This window comes from Papio anubis, chromosome 2, assembly GCF_008728515.1.
Source record: "Papio anubis isolate 15944 chromosome 2, Panubis1.0, whole genome shotgun sequence".
Taxonomy (NCBI): domain Eukaryota; kingdom Metazoa; phylum Chordata; class Mammalia; order Primates; family Cercopithecidae; genus Papio; species Papio anubis.
The window spans coordinates 52336650-52349866 of record NC_044977.1 but is presented as its reverse complement, the minus strand read 5'-3'; the positions used below and the strand labels follow the sequence as shown (position 1 = coordinate 52349866).

Below are 13217 nucleotides of genomic sequence, written 5' to 3'. Positions count from 1 at the left end.
ATAGGGTAGAAGCAGGGAAGTTGTTTCATTGCTATGCATTTATAGATCAAAGAGGAGCAGATATTTTATGTTAATTGGATAACACCTAGTTAGGTGAGTAACCTAGGCCCCTGGGGCTCCCCCATGGGTCATACCAGATAGATACATTTTTGTAAAATTTGTTGGAATTAAAGTAGAATCAAAGCCTAGTGCTAGCCCAGAATAAGTTATTCAATAAATGCTTGTTGAGTGAATAATCATCTGAAATGATAATAAAACTACCTACCTTTTGTTGAAAGCTTCAGTATGTGGGAGAATCTGTCCTGGCCACTTTATATACATCCATAATCTGTTTGTTTGGGTTTCTTGGAAGGAAGACTGCATGGCTACATACATGGACTTTTTTTGCCTCCTTTTTATAGATGGAGAAAATGGAAATTTATAGAGGTTAAGCAGTTTGCCAAAGGTCAAAGAGCTGTTAATCAGTGAGGCCAAGTTTCAGACCCAGGCCTCTCAGACTTTGAAACTGGTGCACTTAACCATTAGACCCTGCTGCCTTTTGTGTATTGAGATATGGAAGCATCTCAATTAATTGCTTCGGTCCTAGAGTTCTTTGGCAGTTATCAAAAACTGCCTATTTCCATATTGCCTCCAGATACTGTAATTAAGAATTTCCAAGGCCAGGCACAATGGCTCATATCTGTAATCCCAACATTTTGGGAAACCGAATTGGGAGGATCCCTTGAGCCCAGAGGTTTGAGACCAGCCTGGGCAACATAAGGAGACTTCGTCTCTACAAAAAATACAAAAATTAGCCAGGTGTGGCGGTGCATGCTTGTGTAGTCCAAGCTACTCTAGAGGCCGAGGCAGGAGGATTGCTTAAGCCCAGGAATTTGAGGCTGCAGTGAGCTGTGATTGTGCCACTGCACTCCAGCCGGCAACAGAGTGAGACCCTGTCTCAAAAAAAAAAAAGAAAAGAAAAAGCATCTCCAGATTATAGTTCAGATATTACTTAGTAATATCCAAAGTCCTCCTTAAGACACCATTTTAATGTGTCTAACAAAATTAACACCCTAGGTTTTGAAAATTACTTAAGGAAGGAATAGGGCCTGGTGATAGGGCTGAAGACTGGTGTTCTGGTTCTTAAATGTGTTCAGCCAGCAGATAGCTGGAAATAATGGTACTGTTTGCAGCACTCCCCACAAAAATGGACAGTAAACTTTAAATAACTGAGTAAACACATCTCTGCTTAATGAGATACCATCTTATACTGGGTTCTAATATAGATAAGTGGTTGCAGAAAAATGTATGAGAGGAATGTTAAATTGTTGAAATACCATCCAGTCCCTTCATTTCTTCCTGCCCTTCAGAAACACACAGAATAACCCTGACGCAGCTGTCACAGCAGAACGCTCGCTCCAGCTCACAGAACACCAGTGTTCCATCAGCACTGAGTTTGAGGAGCACTGGGTTTGGGTGTATTCATCTCTCTTCACTGTCCCATAGCTGCCCTTCAAAATCTTGAAACTGTTCCCAGCTCTAAAATGGAAAGTGTCGTCTTCTCTCTGGAACAAAAGGCTGGGTGCACTTGCTTGAATAGGCCATTGCTCTCCTGGAGGAAACTCTGGCTTATGGAGTCTCTGCTTCTGCACAGCCCAGTGCCTTCCACCCCCTCTTCATCTGCTATCATCTGCATTACTAGTTAACTGGAGAGGAGACCAAACCCAAAATATTACAAAACATAGATATTAAAAATACTGTGAACAACAATCAGCCCACTTTCTCCCACCTCTCCTGTACCAGCTAAAGATTTAGCTCCCTCATCCGTAGAGTTTTTTTGGACAAGACAGGCTGGTGCCTACATGGCGAAAGTTGTTTTTCTCTCTTTTCTTGTAATATTGCAAATAAACAAGGATATCTGCTTTCTCTTGAGCAGGACGACAGCCAAAGAGTGTTATTGCATAGTTCCTGTCCCCTATCTGGGCTACGATTGTGTCCGAGAGTAATAGCACTTATTTATTAACTGGAAAAAAATTTTACGGGCACCTATGTTGTTTCTGCATAGCTTATGAGGCTCTTCTCTTAGGCCACTCCTCTCACCCTGCCCCCCCAGCTAGTTGGCAGAATGGCTTTGAATAATGACTCGCTTTGAGTTATCTAGAAATGTCCCATTAGTTCACCATTTTCATAACCCCGTAGACTTGGTTTGACAAAGGTGAAGTTTATTTATGAGTTTTCAACTGGCACCGAATTTCTAAAAACCAGAGAGCTGAGGGCGGGGATAGAACGATGGGGAGGAGATGAAACATCCTAGAATCATCTGATATACTTTAAACATATACATATACAGGCTTTTATTGTTTGTAAAATATAGAAGCATCTTTATCTGTGACTGTTGAGAAATAAAACCCCTTCCCCAGCCCAGGCATGGTAGGCTGGGACCATCCCAGTGAGCAAGCAAGCAATTGGATTTGCCCTCAGAGACTGACTATTGGGTCAAATGCTGAGTCATTCCTGACCCCACACCGGCAGTCCTGGAAGAGGCTCAGCCGGTCAGTCGGGGCTGCTTTCTGGGGTACTTTATCATTTTGGGCTCTCACAATATGTGTTTAAACTCTGAGTGACCCCAGGCAGCCTTCCAGACTGGCACAGTTCACCAAGACGTTCAGACAGATCATCTGCAAGTGAGGAAGAATGAAAACCCAGCACTGGTTCAAGTCACTCCTAACAGATACAGGTAGTGAAGGCATCAGTCAGTCCTAGAGAAATCTTTGGAGGGCTCACCAGTGTCACAAGTAGGGAGACCAGAAGAGGCAGGCTGGCACAGTGTAAAGCCCTGGAATCAGATGAACAGGAGTTCCAAATCCCCACTCGCTTCCTAGATGTGTGCTTGCGGCAATTATTTACCTCCCTGAGCTTTAATTTCCTTATCAGTACCCTGAGCAAACCAAATAACATGATGTGAAGCCTCTGGCACAATGCCCGGGACATGTTCAGCACACAGTAAATGCTGATTTTCCCTTTTGCCCTATATGATATAATTTGAAGCAGCGCCACTCAATCCTGCCAGTCACATTGCTTGAAATGCCACCAACAGTGATTCTTAAGATCGCTTATTACAATATAAATACCCCTAGGAGATATCAGCTAATCGCTTTATCAACTATCACTTTAAGGGGATTAGGTGTGGATTGAGAACAAAACCCAGAAGGAAAGAAATCCTGGAGGAAGGGGAGGGCCTCGAAGTGGGGAGGATTCGGACGTCCTGTGGCCCCCAAAGGAGACAGGGAATGGCAGGACTGCTGGATTCCCAGGCTTCAGGAATGCCCATGAACTTTTTGGGGACTTCATGTGTTTAGACCATATTTAGAGAGTGTGCCTGTGTTCTGAGATCACAGGTTTTTCTCAGAGACATTGGCAAGGAGCACAGCGGGGGAGCGGGGTGGAGAAAAGTCATACCTGGCAGGTTTTAACTTCACTTACTGCCCTTGGTGTGCTGTTGCCATTTCCAGAGGTTGAGGGAGTAAGGAAGGGTAGGAGTTCTTAGTCTTCCCTTCTCTCTTCCTTTCCCTCCCCTTATCCTGCCCAGAGCATCGCAGGGTAGAGCCACCAGATGGATTCAGGGCATGGAGATGGCAGGTTAGTGGGAGACTTGGAAGGGATCATTCTTCCTATTTCAGCACCACCCTTCTTCCTCTACCTCCCACCCTGCATTTCCAGCCCCAGTCAGATTTCTTCTTGGACAGAGAAGAAGCAGAAATGTACATACACCACTAGGCTTAAGCGGGGACTGCAGACGGCTCCCCTGGTCCTGACAAAAAGGTGGGGAGCAAACCACGTGGCTGGATATAAATTGAGTGACCTGGAATGACTAGAACGACAAGGGGCCCCTAACCCCAGGGTGTACAGAAGTAGGGACACAAGGGCTTCCCGGGGTGGGACAGAAATCTCAGGTTCCATTTTCACTCTGAGAGACCCGGAAATGACAGCCCATGCTCACTTTCCACTGGTGGTGCTGTCAAGTGGAGGGGCTTTGAACAGGGCACACAGGAAAGGGTTGCCCACCCTGTCACTAGATGGGCTTGTGCTCTGGTTTGTGGTTTGGGAGTTGCATATTAGAGGTGGGAGTAGAGTGTCTGAGATGAGGCAAGTTGAGATGTAATCGCTATTTAATGGGCGGATCAAAGAAAATATTGGCTGGTTTGATTTTATTATGGTTATCCCGCTCCACCATCCCGGCCCAGTCATATATATTATTGTTATCAGGCATAGATAGGGGAAGCAATTAAATGTGAAACTGTTATTTAAACCGACGAGTGTCAGAATGTTAACCCACTTCAGAGTGAAGGCTGTACCAGCAACATGTGTGTTCACTGCAGAATGTGCTGGTTACAGATGATCTTTATCTGTTTGTCAAAGCATTTGCAAGATCTCTATTTTATGTTATCCCCTTTCCCTGAAAGCAGCAGTAAACTACATTGCTCTTCAAATCATCCATGGCTCAGACCTCTGATTAATGTAAGGTGGCCTTGCTAGCGTTCTTATAAATACCCAGCAAGGTGCAGGCCCAGGAATAAAAAGGGGAAAACATCCGGAAAGCAGCGGGGGGCGGGGGGGGAGGGGGGGAGGCTGAAGAGAAAGTAAAAAAGGATGAAGAAAGCAATAATTGAGGAAGAAAGAATAGGAAAAATATAGAAAGGACCCAAGAAAATCAGAGAAATGAGAGGAAAAGAAAGGTAGGAAGAAAATGAGGCACGGTTACAGAGCAGTAATGAAAATAGTGATAGCTAATTTACTGTGCAACAGACACTGTGCTAAGCACCTTCCGTATGTCCGTCAGTCCTCTAAACAACATTATGAGTTAAATTACTGCTACAGCTCCAGTTGTTAAAGTGAGGAAACCGAGGTATAGAAAGGTGAGGGAACTTGTCCAAGGTTACCTAGCTTGCAGAGTTGTAATTCCAACTGCTTCTCACTCAGCTGGTAGTGTGCACCCTTGGCCACACATTAGAATCACCCAGGAACTATTAAAAATCCTGAAGGTCATACCCCAGGCCAAGTGAGTCAGAATCTCTAGGGATGGCTCCCAGGCATTTGTTTGCTTTTTTAGTCTCCCCAGATAATTTTAATATGTAGCCAGAATTGATCATCCCTGCACTAGACCAAGCTCCAATTCAAATTTAAATATGAAGAGGACACATGTATAACTTTGCTAAATGATCTTTCCCTATCGGTAGGATGGTGGGAAGGAATTGCTATAGGCCACACCGTGGTACTTTGCTGAATTCCGTGTAGGCCCACTGTGATTCTGATGGTTGGATCAGAAAAGTACCCCCAAATTCCCAGCATCATTTCTTCAACAAGTAGTGAATTGGGGCTCCGTGGATTTTTTGTTTTGTTATTGTTCTTAAACCACCTTGCCTACATGCACTCGACTACAGGAATGAGAACTTGCCTGACACCTCAAACGTGTCTGCATCAGGCATTATTTTTCTTGAGCTTCTGAATTTCTGCTCTAACCAAGAACAACTCAGAAACCTTCAATTTCCTGACTGTTGATATGCCATCCACTCCTACTTACACTCCTGACCCCCAACCCATGGAAACTGCCTTTACTGGAACGAACACAAGAATTATAATATGTTCTAAAATTCCTCTACCTATTTCATTCTCACCATGCGCTTATGAAAGAAATGCCATTGTCTTGAAAACTAAGCCCAAACCCAGAAAGATTAGATGATTTGTCCACAGAAACTAAGTGGAAGAGAGACAGGACTCAAGTCTTCAGCTTCCCAATCCACTGCCTCCTAGAACATGCCTGTGAATTTAGGGAGCAGTGCAATAAAGGAAACTTGAGAGGAAGCACAAAAGGAAGTTAAATTGCAAAGTACTGAGTTCCCTAAGTAGCCCTGCCTCCCCTCCAGTTTTCGGCCTGCACCTGAGCTAAGGTCTTTCATTGTCTGTGGATCAGTTTACAGCTGCCCTGCAATCAGATTTGTGTTTGGTTTTGTTATTTTTTAACGCCCTAGGGACAGTCAGTTTCACTTTAGTCTCTATCAGAGAGCCAATAGGAAAAGATGCAGAAAGCCGGGAGAGCAACTCCTAGAATAGAGACAAAACTCCCCACATTAGTTTTCCTGCCTCTCCTTCAGGAGACTGCTGTGGTCATCTTGTTCCCTAATTGAGACGCCTCCTGAGAAACTCTGTGCTAGGGAAACACCCAGCCCAGGTGGGCAGATCTCAAGAGGACCAGCATGTTTGAATCTGCTTTGAATAAACCCTCCACTTCACAGAACCAGATCTGGATAAGATGGAAGCTTTGCCCATAATCAACAGTGCTCTGTAATCAATTCCAGGACCGTGTGGATGGAGACCGGAAAGGTTTCTTTCCCAATTCTTCACAGCCTGGGGAGTAGGGAACTAGTAATTGACTCCAGCCTCCTGGAGTGCTCAGTCCTGGAGTCTGAGTCACACACACTTCCCAAAAGGGCCTTCTAGGCAGCCTACCCGAGCAGGGAGGACCCTTGGCCCTGGCCCTACACCAGACTCAACTGTAACCTCAGCAAGGTGCAGGGAGAGGATCTCAGGTGGGCCTCCTGGGAGCAGTGCCTTTTCAGGCACTAGGCTGTTGGGAATGGAGAGAAGAGAAAGGCCCTGGCACAGTCTGGGTGTTTGGATGGATTTATGTGGCACAACTGTGGCACCTGGCTTAGCTCAGTAAAGGACTGAATGTGCGTGGAACAGAAAGGGAAAGAGACTAGTGGGGAGTTGTGACCACTTGGAGGGTGGAGGGTAGGGAACAACTTTGGCAGGATGGATCTCTTTTGCCGTTGACTAGAGCTTGAAGACCAAAGGAAGCTTTTCTGTTGTTTAAGTAAGTCAGGTGTTTTAAGTTTAATGTTAATGTGCTTTTTCAATTAGATGTTTGAGTATATTTCCCCAACTGAATTATGTAGAGGGAATTACAAATGAGAATAAATCTTATAGTTTTTGAATTAGGATTTTTGAGATTATCTATTTAGTCTGATCTGTTTTGTTTAGACAAGAAAATTGAGCCTAGTGATCTTAATCAGTTTTCCTAAGGCCACAGAGCTGGTGAGTGAAAGCCTTAGATGTAAAATATACAACTTTTCTCTGCTGCCCTCCTTCCCTAAACCATCTTGCCTTAACGGAGGCTCAGTCAGGGGGACAATGGGACTGATCTGTAAATGATCTAACTTATCATTGCAGAAAATATACTTACTCCATGGCCACAAAATTTCAGCAATTCAGCCAAGCTTCATCCATCACATCATAAAGAATAACTTGCCAAAGAGGGGTTTGAAAATCCAAACCAGATCCCTCTCCACTCCTAGAGAGGCCAGTTCCATGACACTGCATCGGAGCCAAGTGTTTCCAGCAAGCCCTGATCAGTTGCATGTTAGGGCTTGGTTTGATAAACGGGACCTAGTAGATTAACATCATCTCCTCAGCCCAAGGGCTGACCCCAGTGGTGCTGCTCAAGAGGAAGGAGGAGGCTGGGAGCAGTGGCTCCCGCTTGTCATCCCAGCACTTTGCGGGGCCAAGGAGGACAAATCTCTTGAGCCCAGCATGCAAGAGCAGCCTGGGCAATGTAGAGATTCTGTCTCTACCAAAAAAAAAAAAAAGAGAGAAGGAGCAGGTGGAGGAAGGAGGAGCGGCAGAAAGGTTTCAGGAGCCAGTGTCTAGTTAGCAGAGGCCTACCCCAGGCCGAGGAGGGCCTCTCTCGGCACCTGTCTCTTGGCACCAGAGACACACCTCTGCCTCTGGCCTTTCAGATGCATGCATTTATCAAGCCGGAGGATCCGTAGTCATTAAACCAAGGTGCCAGTCTGGGGCCCAGCTTTCAGTGAAGCATCAGTGGCTTTTTCATTCCCATATAGCAACGGTGAGGAAGGCCCCATGCTCCCAGGGGCCCAATTCTCCAGGCCAGGACCAGATCATTTGTTCCTTCTCAGAATCTGAGATTTTTTGCTGATGGTTCCAGGATTGAATGCTGAAATCTAAAAAAGAAACTTATACTTATTCTGGTCAATGGGATATGTTGGAGACCTGAGAGGGAAAAAAATCAAACTAAAGACCAATTTCCTTCTTTAATGGAAAAAAAATATGAAAGTTACCTTAGAAGAATATTTAGAGTTCTGAAAATCCCACTCTGAGACCACTCTGCCATCTCACATTGTTCTCTTGAGCCTCATCTCAATGGATAAAGGTTACTAGAGTTTATTAGACACAGGAAAACATAGTTTACAGGAGACTTCTTCATTGTGTAGGGATTCTGCCTTCAGGCCTGTTCACCAGCCGAGAGAATTGTGCTTTTCGATCCAGGGCTCTTGGCCAGAACAGCCTTCTCACTCATTAACTCAGTCAACCAAATGCTTCCTGTGTTTCCACTGGTGGTTCAGAAACGATCAGAACACAGTCTGTGCCCTCTATTACCTCATGGTCTAATGGGGGAGAAACAAGAAAGTCAGAACTTACAATACAAGATAATAAGGAATAAGAACAGAACCTTTGGAACCAGACAGACTTAGATCCAAATATCAGTTCTGCATTTACTAGCAAGTGGCCTATCTTGGTAGGATGCAACTTTTTTCTCTAAGTCTTAATTTCTCCCTCTGTAAAGTATGACCTCGTGGGGTTATTGTGAAGATTAAATGGCATATTGTATATAAGGCCCTTGGCACGATCTTTGGAAAATAATAACCATTCAGTGAATGTAATCTACTAGTATAGCTGTGATTGAGGTGTTTATAAGGTGCTGTGGGACCCAGAGAAAGGAGATGAGAAGAACAGGAGAGAGGAAGGGATACTGTTGAGGAAGGATTTCAGGATGGAATCCCACCACAGTCTGTATTTTGAAGAAATGGTTGAAGTCAATAAGAAGAGTGAAGGGAAGGTGAGAACATTTCAGGCAGGAGGAATAAAATCTGAATAAGTGCAGAGTCCTGACAGAACATAGGGTGTTTGAGGAACTTGGCATGGAAATAGATTAATATGGCTTAACGTGGAGCAAAATGAAACAGAACTGAGGCTAGAGGATGACCAGGACCAGGTCATGAAGGATATTAAAGGTGGGTAAAACTCATACCATGAAGGAGAGAAGAGTTACAATTTTTAAAAGAAAATAAATAGCCTTCAAGAGCTCAAATTTGAAATCAATACGAGATAGATGATCAAGTGAATATCCTGTCTTCTTGGTGAGCCTTACTGAGAAAACCTTATAATCTAACCCAAGGCAACAAACTGGAAATTAGAAAATAAAACTTAGAGATGAGAAAACAAACACTGAAACCCAAACTTTTTACTTGGAAATTTAAAAACATACTTCTGTATAACTCTTAGGTTAAAAATGAAATCAAAATTGTAAGACAAGCTGTTTAGAAAAGAACTATGAGAGTACCACTGATCAAAGCCCATGGGATGAAACCAAAGTGGCACTAAGAAGAGCATGTGGAGGCTTCAATGCATTTATTAGAGAACAAGGAATACCAAACCAAATGAATTAAGCATTCAACTCAAAACAACTAGAAAAAGAGAAGAAAGTAAACCTAAAGAAAGTTTTAAAAAGGAATTCAATAAATTAAAAACAAAACACAAAATGTTTAAAAACAGACTTGATTAATAAACCAAAAGTTATGTTTTTTTAAAAAAGCAAAAACTAGATAAACCTTTGACAAATCAGATGTTGTTGTTTTTGAGACGGAGTCTTGCCTGTCAGCCAGGGCTAGAGTGTGCAGTGGCCAGATCTCAGCTCACTGCAAGCTCCGCCTCCCGGGTTCCTGCCATTCTCCGGCCAAATCAGATTTTTTTAATGAGAGAATGCACAAATAAAGAGCTCTAAGAGCTGCGCACAGTGGCTCATACCTATGTTCCCAGCACTTTGGGAGGCTGAGGCAGGAGGATTGGTTGAGGCCAGAAGTTCAAGACCAGTCTGGGCTATGTAGCAAGACCCCACCTCTACAAAAAATTTAGAAATTAGTTGGGTGTGGTGGCTCATGCCTATAGTCCCAGCTACTTGGGAGGCTAAAGCAGGAGGATCACTTGAACCCAGGAGTTGGAGGCTGCAGTGAGCCATGATTATGCCACTCCACTGGGCAACAGATTAAGACTCTGTCTCAAAAAAAAGAAAAGAAAAAGCATTAAGTTAAGATTAAGTTAAGGGGCATGAATAAATACATTTCATATTCTAAGACAATATCATCTACAACTTTATTCCAATATAAATTACTAAAACTTTACCATATAAGTAGTAGAAAGCCTGAATAGATAAAAACTATGGAAGAAAAATTAAAGATAATGATAGATTTATCATTAAGCTCAGATGGTTCTGCAAACAAATTCTAAGAAACCGTCAGGGAACAGATCATTACTATGTCGACACAGAAGGCAAACTTCTCAACTCAGTGTATAAGGCTAGTTAACATTGTTACTAAAACAGGCAAAGAATGGCCCCCAAAATAATTCTAAACCAGTATCACCTACAAGTACAAAAACCCTATAATAAAATATTAGCAAGTGACTAGAAGGGTATAAGGAACTCTGTTAATGTAATTCACTGTGCTAGGTTAAGATAAAAACCATAACTCTTCAAGATATCATAGCTCTTTAGATAGAGAAATGTAAAAGCATTTGATAAAAATTCAACAACATTCCTGACTAAAACAAATTAAAATTTTTAAACCCCTGGATAAGCCAGGAGTAAAACATGTCCTCCATAATCTATAGCAAACATCATAGTTGCTGATAAACCATTACAAGCATTTCCTTCAAAGTTAGGAATAAAACAAGAATTGCTGCTATTATTTAATCCCATATTGGAGGTTTTAGCCAACACACTATGGCAAGAAGAGGAAATGAGAAAGGTTAATGATGCAAAAGAAGAAATAAAGCTACCATTGCTGATACAATTATCTATCCAAAAAAAGTAGAAATCCATGATTAAAAGCTATTCGATCTGACAAAAGTTCAGAAAATTGGAATCGTTTCAATATACTAAAATCAATTAGTTTTCTACACATCAGCAGGGATATATTAGATGTAATGAAAATGAAGGGTCCATTCACAATAGAAGCTATAAAGTATTTGAGAATAAATCTAACAAGATCTACATAAAGAAAAAAGTAAAATATTTAAAAGGTATTTAAGTTCACCATTTGCAAATTGAACTAAAGAAAAAATCTAAAGAAGAACTAGTGAAAATTGCTTGCAATCTTGCCACTCAAAAGAAACCTCTGTTAAAATGTATCAGTATTTTAAAACTGTGTTTTGTCGTTTGGAAATACGCCATATTAAGCAAACACAGCATAAGCAAATCAAGCAAAAACACAAGCCTTTTTTTAAAAGCATATTTGTGAACAGAGCATATTTGAAGCTATGATAAGAAACTGAGTAGAAGCTATAAAACATGGATTCATCAGGAAGGAGCAGAAATTGAAAAGGAGATTTCTGGCTGGGCATGGTGGCTCATGCCTGTAATCCCAGCACTTTGGGAGGCCAAGGCGGGTGGATCACTTGAGGTCAGGAGTTTGAGACAAGCGTGGCCAACATGGTGAAACCCTATCTCTACTAAAAATACAAAAATTAGAAAGGCGTGGTGGTGAGCGCCTATCATCCCAGCTACTCAGGAGGCTGAGGCAGGAGAATAGCTTGATCCGGGGAGGCATAGGTTGTAGTGAGCTGAGGTCGTGCCACTGCACTCCAGCCTGGATGACAGAGCAAGACTCCATCTCAAAAAAAAAAAAAGGAAAAAGGAAATTTCTGAGTAGAAACATGTTAGCAGAGGAAACTTCATTTGGGGAATGAAATTGTTTTGATGCCATGCTCCATCAGCTGACCACACAGATTCCATCCTGGCCAGAAGAAGCCCCTGCAAAGACCTCTGATTATTTTGGTTCTGATTACATCCTCAGTTCTCACCCATTATCTGCTTACCCTTGCTCCCCACCTATTTAAGATACAAAGCAAAACAAACCAAAACCACAGATGAGTTGCTTGGTAGAGCTCCCTAGGCCTCCGAGGCGGGGCCCAGAGGATTTTTTGACTGAACCCCGTGTTGTGTTTTCCATTTGTGCTTCCCCAGATCGCCCAGGTTTGCTGAATGTGAAGCCCATTGAAGACATTCAAGACAACCTGCTACAAGCCCTGGAGCTCCAGCTGAAGCTGAACCACCCTGAGTCCTCGCAGCTGTTTGCCAAGCTGCTCCAGAAAATGACAGACCTCAGACAGATTGTCACGGAACACGTGCAGCTACTGCAGGTGATCAAGAAGACGGAGACAGACATGAGTCTTCACCCGCTCCTGCAGGAGATCTACAAGGACTTGTACTAGCAGAGAGTCCTGAGCCGCTGCCAACATTTCCCTTCTTCCAGTTGCACTATTCTGAGGGAAAATCTGACACCTAAGAAATTTACTGTGAAAAAGCATTTTAAAAAGAAACGGTTTTAGAATATGATCTATTTTATGCATATTGTTTATAAAGACACATTTACAATTTACTTTTAATATTAAAAATTACCATATTATGAAATTGCTGATAGTATTTCATTTACTGAGTCTTGTGTGTTTCCCACCCTAGCCCCTGGGCTTTCTTTTTTCCCTCTTTTCCTTCTTCCCTCGCTCCCTCCCTCCCTTCCTCCCTTCCTCCCTCCCTCCCTTCCTCCCTCCCTCCCTCGCACCCTTCCTCCCTCCCTTCCTTCCTTCCTTTCCTTCTTCCCTTATTTTTCTTTTCCTTCTTAGACATTTTAAAATATGTGAGTGGAACTGCTGATACACTTCCATTCTCAGTAAATTAATTTTTTACTCAATTTACAACTTTTCGGAACTCTACATCTGCTTTAACAATCAGAACTAAGAAGGGAAGGGGAACTTCAGAATCAGACGGCTCAGAGCATGTGTTTTGTAGTCTGGATATGCTGATATGCAGTATATCCCTGGGCTTACCCAGAATTCAGTCTTCTTCCACAATCCTAACCGAGATTTTCACTCACCACCAGCAGCCTATTCATATACTACCTGCTAATCAATGCCACTGTGCACCCACAGAGCCAGTGGCCAGCAACTGAGCACTGCTAGAAACTCTGGGGAAAACAGAACTGTTTTAAAATTTGGTATCTGGGCCAGGCATGGTGTCTCAAGTCTTTAATCCCCATACTTTAGGAGGCCAAGGTGGATGGATCAATTGAGCTGGTCTCCTGTTGGAGACCCCATCTCTACAACAG

At 42.9% G+C, this 13217-nt stretch overlaps 1 protein-coding gene across 5 annotated transcripts in view; it reads left to right on the top strand.

Annotated features, from left to right (window-relative positions):
• Window positions 1–12538, top strand: part of PPARG (peroxisome proliferator activated receptor gamma) — a 146103-nt gene extending 133565 nt beyond the window's left edge. For all 5 annotated transcript variants that reach the window (XM_031663127.1, XM_031663128.1, XM_021934188.2 and 2 more), the window contains one exon: window positions 12080–12538. In XM_031663127.1, the coding sequence (XP_031518987.1) occupies window positions 12080–12327 (248 nt within the window). In that variant the 3' untranslated portion in view covers window positions 12328–12538. The remainder of the gene's footprint in view (window positions 1–12079) is intronic.
• Window positions 12539–13217: the final 679 nt, after the last annotated feature.